This window comes from Macrobrachium nipponense, chromosome 43 (assembly GCF_015104395.2).
Source record: "Macrobrachium nipponense isolate FS-2020 chromosome 43, ASM1510439v2, whole genome shotgun sequence".
Lineage (NCBI taxonomy): Eukaryota > Metazoa > Arthropoda > Malacostraca > Decapoda > Palaemonidae > Macrobrachium > Macrobrachium nipponense.
The window spans coordinates 3,914,597-3,931,048 of record NC_061104.1 but is presented as its reverse complement, the minus strand read 5'-3'; the positions used below and the strand labels follow the sequence as shown (position 1 = coordinate 3,931,048).

Genomic DNA, 16,452 nt, shown 5'->3' with positions numbered 1-16,452 from the left:
TCTCTCTCTCTCTCTCTCTCTCTCTCTCTCTCTCTCTCTCAAACACATCCTGTAGCAGGGCCCAACTCTCGCTGATTTCGACGACGAATGTTCAAGTACGTAGAATCGTTCAAGAGACTTCTTGGCATTTTAAGCATCTCCCGACGACTGTGTAAGAACAAGAGCGACTTCCTTATGAGGACCGGAGTCTGCTTGCTTATTCGTTTGTTTTTTGTTTGTCTATCTTTACCGTTGGGCGAATGGTATGTGCTTCTAGTCGCTTGAATAAAGCCGTTTGTTTATTGAAATCGTTTTAAACTTCTGTCAATAATAAATTCATTCATATAAGTGTTGAGTTCCAATTATTATTATTATTATTATTATTATTATTATTATTATTATTATTATTATTATTATTATTATTATTATTATTATGACAAAATTTAAAGTTTTAAACTTCTGTCAAAAATAACATTTATTCTTATAATTGTAGTTTTTGAATTATTATTATTATTATTATTATTATTATTGACAAAATTTACAGTTTTAAACTTCCTGTCAATAATATAATTTATTCTTATAATTGTAGATTTCCAATTATTATTATTATTATTATTATTATTATTATTATTATTATTATATTCTTGTGAAAATCCAGGATACGGAAGTCCACTCCCCCCTCCCCCCACAAATCTATTATCCGGATATTCGATCAACTAAGCGTATCGGCCCAATGTTCCCCTCCCTCGTGAAGGGGGAAAAAACAGAGAGGGCGAAAGGATACCGCCCTGGGGCGTACAGACCCTACGCCCACGTCATACGCTCTCTGGCACCTCACAGCAGAGGCTATGGGCTACATTGTCTAGTGTTGTCCTGGGAAGTAGATGGATGTTATAGTGGCTGTTATGTGGTATCTCTCTCTCTCTCTCTCTCTATCTCTCTCTCTCTCTCTCTCTCTCTCTCTCTAATGGTTTAGAAACCAATAAGGAAAACTTCATCAAAGTTAGTCATCTCAGGTTTTACCTCTCTCTCATTCTATCGCAAAGCCACTTGCAATATTATTAAGACAAAGTGTAGATACAGGCAAGATTTATGATGAGCACAAATTAGCATATATTACCCCTACTTTCAAAAGTGGATCAAGACTAGAGGCAAGTAATTATAGGCCTGTGAGTCTAACATCACATATTATGAAAGTATATGAAAGGGTAATGAAGAAAAATATTATGAAACATTTAATAAAAAATAATTTGTTTAATAAAGGACAACATGGTTTCGTACCCGGAAAAAGTACACAAACCCAACTGTTAGTCCACCGTGAGAACATATTCAAAAATATGAAAAGCGGAAATGAAACAGATGTGGTTTATCTAGACTTTGCAAAAGCTTTTGACAAAGTAGACCATAATATATTAGCGAAGAAAATTAGAAAACACAATATCGTGGATAAAGTAGGATGATGGTTAAAAGAATTTTTACACAACAGAAAACAGATAGGTATTGCAAACGATGAGAAATCGGATGAAGCCAAGGTAATATCCGGTGTGCCATAAGGTACGGTCGGTGATAGCTGCAATACTGTTTGTTATTATGATTGAAGACATAGACAGTAATGTTAAGGATTCGGTAGTGAGTAGTTTCGCTGATGACACAAGAATAAGTAGAGAAATTACTTGTGATGAAGATAGGAACGCTCTACAAAGAGACCTTAAAAAAGTATATGATTGGGCAGAGGTAAATAGGATGGTATTTAACTCTGATAAATTTGAATCAATAAATTATGGAGACAGAGAAGGAAAGCTATATGCATATAGGGGACCTAATAATGAGACAATCACAAATAAGGAAGCAGTTAAAGACCTTGGTGTGATGATGAATAGGAACATGTTGTGCAATGATCAAATAGCAATTCTTTTGGCAAAATGTAAAACAAAAATGGGAATGTTGTTACGGCACTTCAAAACAAGAAAAGCTGAACACATGATTATGCTTTATAAAACATATGTTCGTAGTCCACTTGAATATTGCAATATGATATGGTACCCACACTATCAAAAGGATATTGCACAAATAGAGAGTGTACACAGGTCCTTTACAGCTAGAATAGAAGAAGTTAAGGACCTTGACTACTGGGAAAGACTACAATCCTTAAAATTATATAGTCTAGAAAGGAAAAGAGAACGCTACATGATAATTCAGGCACGGAAACAGATAGAAGGAATAGCAGAAAACATCATGGAACTAAAAATATCAGAAAGAGCAAGCAGAGGTAGATTAATAGTGCCCAAAATATACAGGAAAAATAAGGAAAGCACACACATTAATCCACTACGCACCAGCATCGATAATGCAGCGTCTATTCACTGCGTTGCTAGCTCATCTGAGGAATATATCAGGAGTGAGCGTAGATGTGTTTAAGAATAAGCTCGACAAATATCTAAATTGCATCCCAGACCATCCAAGATTGGAAGATGCAATATATACCGGAAGATGTACTAGCAACTCTCTGGTAGACATTAGAGGTGCCTCACACTGAGGGACCTGGGGCAACCCGAACAAGATGTAAGGTCTGTAAGGTCTGTAAGGTCTCTCTCTCTCTCTCTCTCTCTCTCTCTCTCTCTCTCTCTCTGTAATGGTTTAGAAACCAATAAGGAAAACTTCATCATAGTTAGTCATCTCAGGTTTTAACTCTCTCTCTCTCTCTCTCTCTCTCTCTCTCTCTCTCTCTCTCTCTCTCTCTCTCTCTAATGGTTTAGAAACCAATAAGGAAAACTTCATCATAGTTAGTCATCTCATGTTTTAACACTCTCTCTCTCTCTCTCTCTCTCTCTCTCTCTCTCTCTCTCTCCAGGTATGTGGAAGCTAGTCATTCCCATGTTTATGACTTCCACATTCCATAGTGATGATGAGGATGATGGTGACAGGTGATACATAGGGGGGGGAGGGGGGGAAGGGACGGGGGTTGGAAGAGGAGTGCCATAAATATTTCTGGGTTGTGATAGTTTCCTTCCTATCAGGTATGGCCTGTGGTTAATCATCACTGTTCTCAGTAATATGATGATGATGATGATAGGTTAATTATTATTATTATTAATATTATTTTTTTTTTTTGCTCTATCACAGTCCTCTAATTCGACTGGGTGGTATTTATAGTGTGGGGTTCCGGGTTGCATCCTGCCTCCTTAGGAGTCCATCACTTTTCTTACTATGTGTGCCGTTTCTAGGATCACACACTTCTGCATGAGACCTGGAGCTACTTCAGCCTCTAGTTTTTCTAGATTCCTTTTCAGGGATCTTGGGATCGTGCCTAGTGCTCCTATGATTATGGGTACGATTTCCACTGGCATATCCCATATCCTTCTTATTTCTATTTTCAGATCTTGATACTTATCCATTTTTTCCCTCTCTTTTCTCTTCAACTCTGGTGTCCCATGGTATTGCGACATCAATGAGTGATACTTTCTTCTTGATTTTGTCAATCAACGTCACGTCTGGTCTATTTGCACGTATCACCCTATCCGTTTCTGATACCCATAGTCCCAGAGGATCTTTGCCTGATCGTTTTCTATCACTCCCTCAGGTTGGTGCTCGTACCACTTATTACTGCAAGGTAGCTGATGTTTCTTGCACAGGCTCCAGTGGAGGGCTTTTGCCACTGAATCATGCCTCTTTTTGTACTGGTTCTGTGCAAGTGCCGGGCATTCACTTGCTATGTGGTTTATGGTTTCATTTTTCGTATTGCACTTCCTACATATGGGAGAGATGTTATTTCCGTCTATCGTACTTTGAACATATCTGGTTCTTAGGGCCTGATCTTGTGCCGCTGTTATCATTCCTTCAGTTTCCTTCTTTAGCTCTCCCCGCTCTGTAGCCATTGCCAATTGTCATCGCTGGCTAGTTCTTTAGTCTGTCTCATGTATTGTCCGTGCATTGGTTTGTTGTGCCAGTCCTCTGTTCTCTCTGTCTTTCTCCTGTCTCTGTATATTTCTGGGTCTTCGTCTACTTTTATTAGTCCTTCTTCCCATGCACTCTTTAGCCACTCGTCTTCACTGGTTTTCAGATATTGCCCCAGTGCTCTGTTTTCAATGTTGACGCAGTCCTCTATACTTAGTAGACCTCTCCCTCCTTCCTTTCGTGTTATGTATAGTCTGTCTGTATTTGCTCTTGGGTGTAGTGCTTTGTGTATTGTCATTTGTTTCCTGGTTTTCTGATCTATGCTGCGGAGTTCTGCCTTCGTCCATTCCACTATTCCTGCGCTGTATCTGATTACTGGCACTGCCCATGTGTTTATGGCTTTTATCATATTTCCGGCGTTGAGTTTTGACTTGAGTATCGCCTTGAGTCTCTGCATATATTCTTTCCTGATCGTGTCCTTCATCTCTTGGTGTTTTATATCTCCTCCTTCCATTATTCCCAGGTATTTGTATCCTGTCTCATCTATGTGTTTGAGGTTGCTCCCATCTGGTAGCTTTATCCCTTCAGTTCTCGTTACTTTGCCTTTTTTGTATGTTGACTAAGGCGCATTTTTTCTATTCCAAACTCCATTCTGATGTCCCCAGATACAATCCTTACAGTCTGGATTAGGGTATCTATTTCCTTGATGCTCTTACCATACAGCTTGATAATAATAATAATAATAATAATAATAATAATCAATAATAATAATAATAATAATATTATTATTATTATTATTATTATTATTATTATTATTATTATTATTATTATTATTATTATTATTTATTTATTTATTTGCTTATTTATTTTTCAATCACTTCAACGTCTAAAATTCTATATATACATACATATACATATATATATATATATAGATATATATATATATATATATATATATATATATATATATATACACATATATATATATATATATATATATATATATAGAGACAAACAACACTTATATGTATTTATTTCCCCTCTGAATAAATACCTATATATGCGTAGATAATAAATTTCTGCACCTTTATATATATATATATATATATATATATATATATATATGTATGTATAGTAGATAGATATATATATATATAGTAGATAGATAGATATATATATATATATATATATATATATATATATATATATATATTATATATATATATAACCTCATGAATCATTTTCAGTCAATTTTATATGCAACAATTTTATAGAGAGGCAGTTATCCCTCGTACATACTTCGTTATCGAAGCCTTCTGGGCTAATTCGACCCAGCCTCCTTGGCCTGCTTGAAGCGGTTCCAGCAGTAAAAGCAGCAGAAACAGCAGTATAAAAGCAGCTAGCAAAGCAGCAGCAGCATTTTTGTGTCCTTTTCATCCTCCCAGGACAATTTGGGACCTTCCATTATCGTCGAAATGGGCCATTTGGCCCCAGCCAGGGCGATACTCGTAGGGTGTGGAACCGTGGGCAGTACGAAGATAATATTTGGGAGCGTTATCTTTGACCCCCTGACCTTGGCCATGTGGGGTTATGGGTCATCAAGGTTTATTGTATTTACGCACTTTATATATATATATATATAATATATATATATATATATATATATATATATATATATATATATATATATATGTACCTAGTGGCCACGTAAAGCTGAAACCCTCCACAGTCAACTAAGCACTATTTATCCTACCTCTCCATTCATGCTTCCTCTCTCCCGATTTGCTGTCCAACCTCTCTGACTATTACTCCTTGCTGCAAATGTGGGATTTTATAATATATACATTTCCTGAGTCAGTATTGATGACAAGTCTATGAACTAAAAATCATTTTTCTGGTTTTTCTGAGTCAGTAATGATGGCAAGTTTATAAACTAAAAATAATTTTTCCGTTTATTGATAATCATTGCTAAATTATCCTAAGACTATTATCGTTGGTAAGACTTGGGAAAAACTTCAGAAATATTCTTTGCAAGTTATGGTGAACACAATATTCTCCCACTTCCTTGCACTATCACTACCAAATTCACTGTAACATGTAGTACGTAGCTCAAGGCTCAGAAAACCCTCTTATATTACAGCCATTACAGTCATAATGTTTCTGATAAGGCAGTATCTTTTTTATTACCTTGTTTATAGGGTGATTTCCTATCCTGTATAGGTTTGTGACATAAGTGGAATAGTATCATGTAGGTGTTCTAGGTTAAGTAAGGTGGTAATCTGCGTTATAAGTAGATTTATTATTGTTGATATTGTATATTGTACTGACAAGTGAAATTTCTAGTTGATTATTTCATAAAGAAATTGAATAATCTATTCAATCTTTTTCATATTTTACTCTCTCACTTTGTTAAGTGTCATTTACTGTATATATTTGTAAGAAGTTTAATCGGTATTGTAATATTTTTAATATTTTATCCTCTCATTTTGTTAAAAGATTATTAACTTTGTATTTTATGAAGCTTGCAATATTTTGATAATTATAATATTTTATTCTCTCACTTTGTTAAAGGGTCATTTACTGCATATTTCATGAAAATGTTTTAATATTGCAATATTCTAAATGTTATTTTCTCATTTTTCATATGGAATCTGGTCCTCCCAATACTTACATGACCTGTGGTATTCAAATTTGAGACACATCTATATAAGAAACCGCAAAGTCCTGTCATTACTCAAACTCACATATCAATCTTCTGCTTCTCCTCCTGCAGGATTCCTCAGTATGGCGAAGGAGTCGCGTGGGAAGCGGGGGCGTCTCTCGCTCAACCAGGAAGGAGAAGGCTTCGAGTTCTCCCGTCTTCAGGAGAGCTTCACTCAGTCACTCTGAGTGGGATATCAGAAGGTGAAGCTTTCAGGACAGGTCCCCTTTTTTCATTCTGGGGAAAAAAAATGTTTATTTTGCTTGACACTGAGTTGGGCCTTATGTCAGCACGAAGCTGTGGTCTCGAAGGGGGTCCTTTGATTAGGTACGGTGTTAAAGGGAGTCAGGTAAATCAGGGAAATCAAGGGCCTGTTGTGGACCTCAAGATTCAGCCTAATGCCTCCATGTGGTGTAAGATCTTAGTCTACAGGAAGAGAAATAAGTGTGAAAGGGGAAACTGTATTGTTTAAGGTTTAAACAGGGGGAACTCTGTTGTTTTAAAGGACTAAAATAAATTGGGTGACCCCTTTATAAGAGGGGTAACTTATTTATAACGAAATATAAATATACATTGATCATAACATTAGCGTGTAGTAGCGAGGGCCGGAGTGCACACAGGTTATTTTGTTCTTTTATATCTTAATCATTACCCTAATTTATATAAATTCGTAAACTAAGTTTAAATAAACAACAGCTCGGCTATTTTTAAACTTATTCAAACGGCAGTCATTTTCTAATTGAAAAATGGAAGGAAATTAAACGCCTTGTGGAGATATTTAACAAGATTTTAGTCTCCCATTAAAGACCGTCACATAGTAACGTTTTCTTTCATGTGTGTATAAGAGAAAACGGGAAATATTTTGGCCTAACTTAAGTATATCTCATCGTCCTCCTGCGTACTTTACCGTCTACTAATTTAGTATTTCTTGCAATTATTCAGTATTTATATAGTTACAGCTTAATAAATATTTAATATGCTGCTTAATAAATACTTAATATGTTAATTTGATACATTTATCAATTATTGTTTTCGTATTTTTTTTATTTGAAACGAAAGTTATTTATATTTGTGTGGTCACTGTTACGTCTTTCACAAAAAAAAAAAAAAAAAATCATGATCATATCGTTATATTGTTATTAATACGTCATAGCGTCATAAAGCAGGCCACATCAGCAACATATTAAATTAGGACTTTCATTATCAGTTCATGAAGATTATCGAAGCTTAAATAGGGAGAGAAATATATAAAAAAAAGATACACTTATCATAATCATAGTATAATCTTCGGTACTCTCTTGGCGATAAGCCACTTCAGCAACAGCTGATAACGCTGTCAGTATGTTTCTTAAGTTCCAAGTGTTAAGTATGATTTGAATACTTCCAAATATTTGAAGAATTTCTTGAAGACTGTGATTATCGTGATCTTCATGAAGAGAAGGTAAGTCGAGTAGGCCTACAGTTGAACCACTTCATGAAGCTGATAATGATAGGCCCAGGCTTCTTAAATGCACAAAACGAATAGTTTTATGATTTTTTAAAACTAATTATTGTATTTACTTTGTTGGTTTAAAACCATTAGCACTGGTTCTTGTTTGTGAACTTATAGAAAAAATGAATATGCAATTAAACAACATTTATTGAATGATCTTTCATATTATAGTCCATAGGCCTAGTTAGTTTACATAGGCCTTGAACAAAGTATATTAACGCATTCATTAAGATTAACTGACGTGTAAATAATTGATGATAATTATTTTTCCCCATTTCATTCATTTAAATTAATTTTAATACATTTTATTAAAATTAACTGACGTGAAAATAATTAAAAATAGTGATTTTATTTCCGTTTTTTATCTTTTAAATATTTTTAAAATATTCGCCATGTAAATAATTAAAAATAATTATTTTCCCTGCAATTTCAATATAATTTTAATATTTCTTTTATCTCCATTCTAGGCCTTGGTCACATGTATATAGCGAGCGAGAGGCTGCCAAGCTCAGCCAATCAGTATGCCGCCTGGCGATGACGTCAGCGGAAGATGGCGTGGCCTCAGAGGTCATGACCCGGGTGGGTGAGGAAGGACCTAGGTCACTGCCTTACATGCCCTCTCCAAATAACTCCTCCTCAGGTGAGGAATCGTGAACTATTTAAGATTATTTATTGATTAATATTATAGTATATATATATATATATATATATATATATATATATATATATATATATATATATTATATATATATATATTTATAATTTATATTGCTGCCTAAGTGGAGTAAATAACTATCAATAGAATCATATTTATAAGATGATTATACAAATTATTACATTGATTTCAGTACGGTAAAATTATATTAACATTTTATTAATGGGAGATGTGAGAAACAGCGACCCCTACTAGGAATTAAATTGAGAAAAAAAGATAATTTATAATTGGCCAAATACATTAGTTTTATTATCATTTGTTCTACGGCCAAGTAATGCATTATTCCTTTCATTGTTTAGATATATCAGATGCTGTTTCAGTGGTTTTCAGTCAAGATAAAATATATTATTGTTTTTAGAGCAATTTTTTTTTATATGAATTGTGAAGCTATAGTGTTATTTATGAGTGTGTACGTATGAATGTATGTATGTGTAAGTCTAAGTTTTGTGTTTCATGATTTTGTGCTATAAGTAATTCTCCCATAGTATTATTATTATTATTATTTTTTTATTTTTTTTTTTTTTTTTTTTTTTTTTTTTTGCTCTATCACAGTCCTTCAAATCGACTGGGTGGTATTTATAGTGTAGTGTTCCTGGTTGCATCCTGCCTCCTCAGGAGTCCATCACTTTTCTTACTATGTGCGCCGTTTCTAGGATCACACTCTTCTGCATGAGTCCTGGAGCTACTTCAGCCTCTAGTTTTTTCTAGATTCCTTTTCAGGGATCTTGGGATCGTGCCTAGTGCTCCTATGATTATGGGTACAATTTCCACTGGCATATCCCATATCCTTCTTATTTCTATTTTCAGGTCTTGATACTTATCCATTTTTTCCCTCTCTTTCTCTTCAACTCTGGTGTCCCATGGTATTGCGACATCAATGAGTGATACTTTCTTCTTGACTTTGTCAATCAACGTCACGTCTGGTCTGTTTGCACGTATCACCCTATCCGTTCTGATACCATAGTCCCAGAGGATCTTTGCCTGATCGTTTTCTATCACTCCCTCAGGTTGGTGCTCGTACCACTTATTACTGCAAGGTAGCTGATGTTTCTTGCACAGGCTCCAGTGGAGGGCTTTTGCCACTGAATCGTGCCTCTTTTTGAACTGGTTCTGTGCAAGTGCCGGGCATTCACTTGCTATGTGGTTTATGGTTTCATTTTTCGTATTGCACTTCCTACATATGGAGAGATGTTATTTCCGTCTATCGTTCTTTGAACATATCTGGTTCTTAGGGCCTGATCTTGTGCCGCTGTTATCATTCCTTCAGTTTCCTTCTTCTTATTATTATTATTATTGCTCCATACAGTCTCCATTCGACTGGGTGGTATTATTATGTGGGGTTCCGGGTTGCATCCGCCTATTGGTCCATCACTTATTATTATTATTATTATTATATTATATTATTATATTATTATATTATTATTATTATTATTATTATTATTAATAATAATAATAATAATAATAATACTTATTATTACTTATTATTATTTTTTTTTTTCTATCAGTCCTCCAATTCGACTGGGTGGTATTTATAGTGTGGGGTTCCGAGTTGCCTCCTGCCTCCTTAGGAGTCCATCACTTTTCTTACTATGTGTGCCGTTTCTAGGATCACACTCTTCTGCATGAGTCCTGGAGCCTGCTTCAGCCTCTAGTTTTTTTTTCTAGATTCCTTTTCAGGGATCTTGGGATCGTGCCTAGTGCTCCTATGATTATGGGTACGATTTCCCACTGGCATATCCCATATCCTTCTTATTTCTATTTTCAGATCTTGATACTTATCCATTTTTTATTATTATTATATAACACCTGTTCATATGGAATAATCCAATCACATACACCAGTTATCAGGAAGACAAAGATATGTCACCAAACTAATAAGTGCTTGGGCTATAAGTATTGCTCCCATATATTTATTATTATTAATATTTTTTTTTTTTTTTTTTTTTTTTTGGGGGGTTTTTTTTTTTTTTTTTTTGCTCTATCACAGTCCTTCAATTCGACTGGGTGGTATTTATAGTGTGGGGTTCCGGGTTGCATCCTGCCTCCTTAGGAGTCCATCACTCTTCTTACTATGTGTGCCGCTTTCTAGGATCACACTCTTCTGCATGAGTCCTGGAGCTACTTCAGCCTCTAGTTTTTTCTAGGTTCCTTTTCAGGGATCTTGGGATCGTGCCTAGTGCTCCTATGATTATGGGTACGATTTCCACTGGCATATCCCATATCCTTCTTATTTCTATTTTCAGATCTTGATACTTATCCAATTTTTCCCTCTCTTTCTCTTCAACTCTGGTGTCCCATGGTATTGCGACATCAATGAGTGATACTTTCTTCTTGACTTTGTCAATCAACGTCACGTCTGGTCTGTTTGCACGTATCACCCTATCCGTTCTGATACCATAGTCCCAGAGGATCTTTGCCTGATCGTTTTCTATCACTCCTTCAGGTTGGTGCTCGTACCACTTATTACTGCAAGGTAGCTGATGTTTCTTGCACAGGCTCCAGTGGAGGGCTTTTGCCACTGAATCATGCCTCTTTTTGTACTGGTTCTGTGCAAGTGCCGGGCATTCACTTGCTATGTGGTTTATGGTTTCATTTTTCGTATTGCACTTCCTACATATGGGAGAGATGTTATTTCCGTCTATCGTACTTTGAACATATCTGGTTCTTAGGGCCTGATCTTGTGCCGCTGTTATCATTCCTTCAGTTTCCTTCTTTAGCTCTCCCCTCTGTAGCCATTGCCAATTGTCATCGCTGGCTAGTTCTTTAGTCTGTCTCATGTATTGTCCGTGCATTGGTTTGTTGTGCCAGTCCTCTGTTCTTTCTGTCTTTCTCCTGTCTCTGTATATTTCTGGGTCTTCGTCTGCTTTTATTAGTCCTTCTTCCCATGCACTCTTTAGCCACTCGTCTTCACTGGTTTTCAGATATTGCCCAGTGCTCTGTTTTCGATGTTGACGCAGTCCTCTATACTAGTAGTCCTCTCCCTCCTTCCTTTCGTGTTATGTATAGTCTGTATTATTATTATTATTATTTTATTATTATTATTTATTTATTTATTTATTATTATCTATTTATAAACCCTTATACATATGGAAAACAAAGATAAATCACCAAACTAATAAAACATGTAGATAAAAAACAATAGATTTCAAATTCCAAAACTGCCGTTGAGTCAACACCTACTATTTCCAACGTTCCCAGAGGGCGTCTTCCAAAAGTTCAAGAAGTCCCTCTCGCTGCGTCTGGCGAAGAAGGGCAGCAGGAGCGAGTCCCCGAGTTCGCACTCCGCCCCGGTCAGTCACTGCCCGCCGGAGCCCACTGCCCAGATCGAGTCCCAGACGCTGCCCAGGCGCCGCGGGTCCATCAACAGGGAGGAGGATAATAAGTCGAGCTTCCTGTGAGTATTTCAATTGCATTTTATGTATTTTTTATATGTATATTCATGTATATATTATGACTGGTAAGTGATTTATTTGATGGCGGGGTTCGAACTGCTGCCCGGTTTATGAAGAGCGACAGGCAGTGACTTAACCGCTCGGCTGTCGAGTAACAAGATATATGTTTGTATATACTATGCTATATATATAGTCTATGTGTGTGCTTGTATTTATATATATATATATATATATATTTATATATTATATATATATATATATATATATAATATATATATATATTATATATATTGTATATATAATTTGTATATATATATACTATTTATAAAGATATACGTATACATACTTATATATATATAAACATAGATATAGGTACATGCATCTATATATACGGTATATATATACATATATATATATGTATATGTATATATATATATATATATATATATATATATATTATATATATATATTGCATGTATATAAATACACACACACACACACACACACACACCACACAATCCTTTTACCTGCATACCTAACGCAACACAGGTCCATAACACACTTATCCCATTCAACGAGATTATCATAACATCTGCATACGCAGTCTTAAGAGTGTCATTGTATTTCCTGGTTCTCCAATACGGCACAACTGTTTTAAGGGAACTTCGCCCTTATTGCCTCTCGCCTTTATGGGTCAAGTTTCCCTCTCCCGACTTTTATTTGGTTTATTTTTAGAGTTGGGGCATGGAAGTGGGCCCTGCGTTTGGGAAAATGCTTTGCAGTGTTATTATATCGGCAATATACTACTTGCATTCTCTCTCTCTCTCTCTCTCTCTCTCTCTCTCTCTCTCTCATCCCCAGGCAATCCTCTCTCTGTCAGGTTAGACTGCTTTTCTTGGACCCACGAGAGAGAGAGAGAGAGAGAGAGAGAGAGAGAGAGAGAGAGAGATTGAGAGAGAGATTGTCATAAACCAAGGCTAGGGATAGAGAGAGAGAGAGAGACTGCAGGGGGCATAACCCTGCATTTTATGTCGTAAGGTCGTCGTTTATCTGCCAACACTGGATTGACCAGGAGAATGTTTCCTCGCAGATGACAGCTGTTTGTTTTCTCGTTCTCCGTAATACGATTAAAGGAAAAACTTTAGGAGAGGAAACTTCGTGGGGAAACTTCGTGGAAAAATGCAAAGAACAATTTCAATGGGGGGAAATTCAGGAAACTTCATGGAAAGACTAAAAGGAAAACTTCATGTAAATAACTTCAAAGAAAAACTTTAGAGTGGGAGGAATTTCAGGGGGAAACTCAAGATGGAAGAACTTAAAATCTACAGGGAAAACTTTAGAGAAAACATTATGGAATACTTCAGGGAAAAACTTCAGAGGGGGAGGAATGTCCTAGGGGAAAACTTAAGAGGGAAAAACTTCAACACTTCAGGGTAAAAATTAAGAGTTGAAAACTTTAGGGTAAACTTCAGGGCAAAAACTTCAGAGGAAAACTTCAGACTGAAGATGCTAAGTAAGTCTGTGACGATTTGACTGTTTAAGTCAGTAAAAGACTGTTTGTGTGTGTGTTTGTTTGTTTGTGTTTGTGTAAAAGAATAGTAGGTACTGCTATAATATGATTTACGTACTATATTGACCATACATTAAATAAGTCTGTTCTAATATGGCTGAGAGAGAGAGACAAATAAATAGAGAGTTCATAACATAAATACTATGATAGAGAGAGGTTGTATCATGAAAGAATGAGAGAGAGAGAGAGAGAGAGAGAGAGAGAGAGAGAGAGAGAGAGAGAGAGAGAGAGAGAGATTATAAAATAAACACGAGATAGAGGGGGAAGACAGAGAGAGATTACAACATAAATACGATTAGAGAAGACAGAGAGAGATTACAACATAAATACGATAGAGATAGGTTGTATCATGAAAGAGAGAGAGAGAGTCTTGTGAAAAAAGGGGGCGTGTCCCATGCAGTCCATTTCATCTTGATAAATGGTCCCTCCGCATGCAGGTATCCGTTCTAACAACGCCAGTTGATATCCTCACATAAATAAAGGCTTGTTGGCGCGAGTGCCCGTGTGCGTTATAAGCCTGCGTTATTACTGGGCAATTTATAGATTAAATATTTCTTTGTCGTATTCCTACGGCCGTTATTTGTCAAACGCTTTGTACTGAGAGGGGCCTGGGGTCAGTAGGATTATATTGTACTTTGAAATTATTTTTATTATAACGTGGATGTTCCGTGTTTGAAAAGAATCATTTCTTAAAATAAAATATACTTGTCCAATTTCCCTTCAAAGAGTTCAGGATCTTTCGTGTTAAATTTAATTGTTAATATATAACATTCTCAGTGCTTAATATTTTAGATTTAACAATGAATATTTTATATTCCTAGAACTGTACATGTTAAATTCAACATTTATTATTTGATATAACTCTATATGTTAAATTTAACAATGAATATTTTATATTCCTAGAACTTTACATTTTAACTTCAACATTTATCATTGGCTATCATAACTGTATATGTTAAATTTAACAATTAATATATTACATTCCCAGAGCCTTACATGATAAATATAACAATGAATATCTTACATTCCGAGAACTTTACGTTTTGAATTCAATATTCAACATGTGAATATTTCCCGTCCACGTCATATATACCTCACCCGTCTTGCCTCTTCCTGTCACATCATTTTTTCCCCTATTCCTTTTTTTTATTTATTATTATTATTCTGTTTCCCGGAACTGTTATCTCGATGTGCACTTGTCACATCCCTCCATCTCCCATCTGCCCTTATCAGTGAAGGAGTCACAGACAGACAGACACACACACACACACGTACGTATACTCGTCATCATATTCGACACGTGGCACTATCTATCTGCTATTGTTGGGAAAGGAGTATTCTCTCTCTCTCTCCTCTCCTCTCTCCGCCTGCTTAGGAGATAAGAGGGAGAGAGAGAGGAGAGAGAGAGAGATATGTATAAAACCCTTCACTCATTTCCTTTTTTAGAACAAGAACCATAGGATGAGATCGCTACACCTACACCTTGCTTCACTAATGACGTTTAATAAGCAAGCTTATATGCCTTAGGGATCTAGCAATTCTGGCTGGTCACCTTTCCACGTGCTGACCTTACCTAACGTTGTGATTAGTAGTTTTCATTAAGTAAATGATGGTTTCGTGTGTAGATTAGGCTGGCTTATGCCAGCGCTTACCTTTGTTTCAAGGGCGGTACGTATTTATGGTATGAGTGTAAAGAGAAATATAACTTTAAAGAATATAAAGAATATACTTAGGGTCTGTGTATTTACTTATTATTCCTTCGTGTTTTCATAAGTTCAGTTTCGTCCTTGGAAACAAATTGGGATGTGTGTCGAATGTTCCTTGTTACGGGACACGAGGCAGATGTCTCCCAGACGGCCTCGTCGAGGTCTTCAAAAGGTCCCCAATTCTTCCTCATGATTGGTCAGGGAGCCTCCAAAGTATACAATAATAACGTTGTGTCAAGAGAGAGAGAGAGAGAGGAGAGAGAGAGAGAGAGAGAGAGAGAGAGAGAGTCGCGTCATGCCTTGGTGTCTTCTTGGTCCTATTTTCGCCATGAGGAAGAAGCATGAGAGAGAGAGAGAGAGAGAGAGAGAGAGAGGGGAGCCGCAGGGCCCCGTGAGAGAGATGTTATGCCTTATTCACAAGCATCGTCGTCGTGTCTTCTTGGTCCTATTTTTGCCATAGAGAGAGAGAGAGAGAGAGAGAGAGAGGATATCTTATTTTCAATCATCTCCCAACCCACAGATGGGGTCGTATGGCCTTTGTCTTTTGTGGCAGAAAAAGAAATGTTTCTTGGTCTCGTTTCATTTGAGTTTCATCTGCGTTTCCTTGTTCCAGTGTTCCTGTCAAAGGAACTGAAATAGTCCCTCGGTGTCTTATGCTACTGATACTGATACTGTTCCTGTTTTGTTTGAATAGAGACAAATGCCAGTTTATCCCCAAATTCAGCCTCTTTTGCGAAAAGGGAAAACAGCTGGCCCAGTGCTATTGCGGTGGAATTTTCTTACGTCCAAATGTTTAAGCGAGATGTTCCTGAATTTCAGGTGTATAGGTATTATTAATATATCACCGTTTCCTGTATCTCTCTCTCTCTCTCTCTCTCTTCTCTCTCTCTCTCTCTCTCTCGCAGGCTGCTAATTTCCCTTTGGGGCGCTCTTGGGTTTATATACATAAGTCTGTTAACTCTGTCAATAAGAAGTTTCAGCTGAGGATTTTGAAGAGAGAGAG

The 16,452-nt window shown here is 36.3% G+C and overlaps 1 protein-coding gene across 1 annotated transcript in view; it reads left to right on the top strand.

Annotated features, from left to right (window-relative positions):
* The window catches only part of LOC135213776 (uncharacterized), a 403,929-nt gene that overhangs the window by 258,864 nt on the left and 128,613 nt on the right, over positions 1–16,452 (top strand). Inside the window, exons 4-6 of the mRNA XM_064247904.1 lie at positions 6,647–6,777; positions 8,534–8,706; positions 11,980–12,175. Coding sequence (XP_064103974.1) covers positions 6,647–6,777; positions 8,534–8,706; positions 11,980–12,175 — 500 coding nt within the window. The remainder of the gene's footprint in view (positions 1–6,646; positions 6,778–8,533; positions 8,707–11,979; positions 12,176–16,452) is intronic.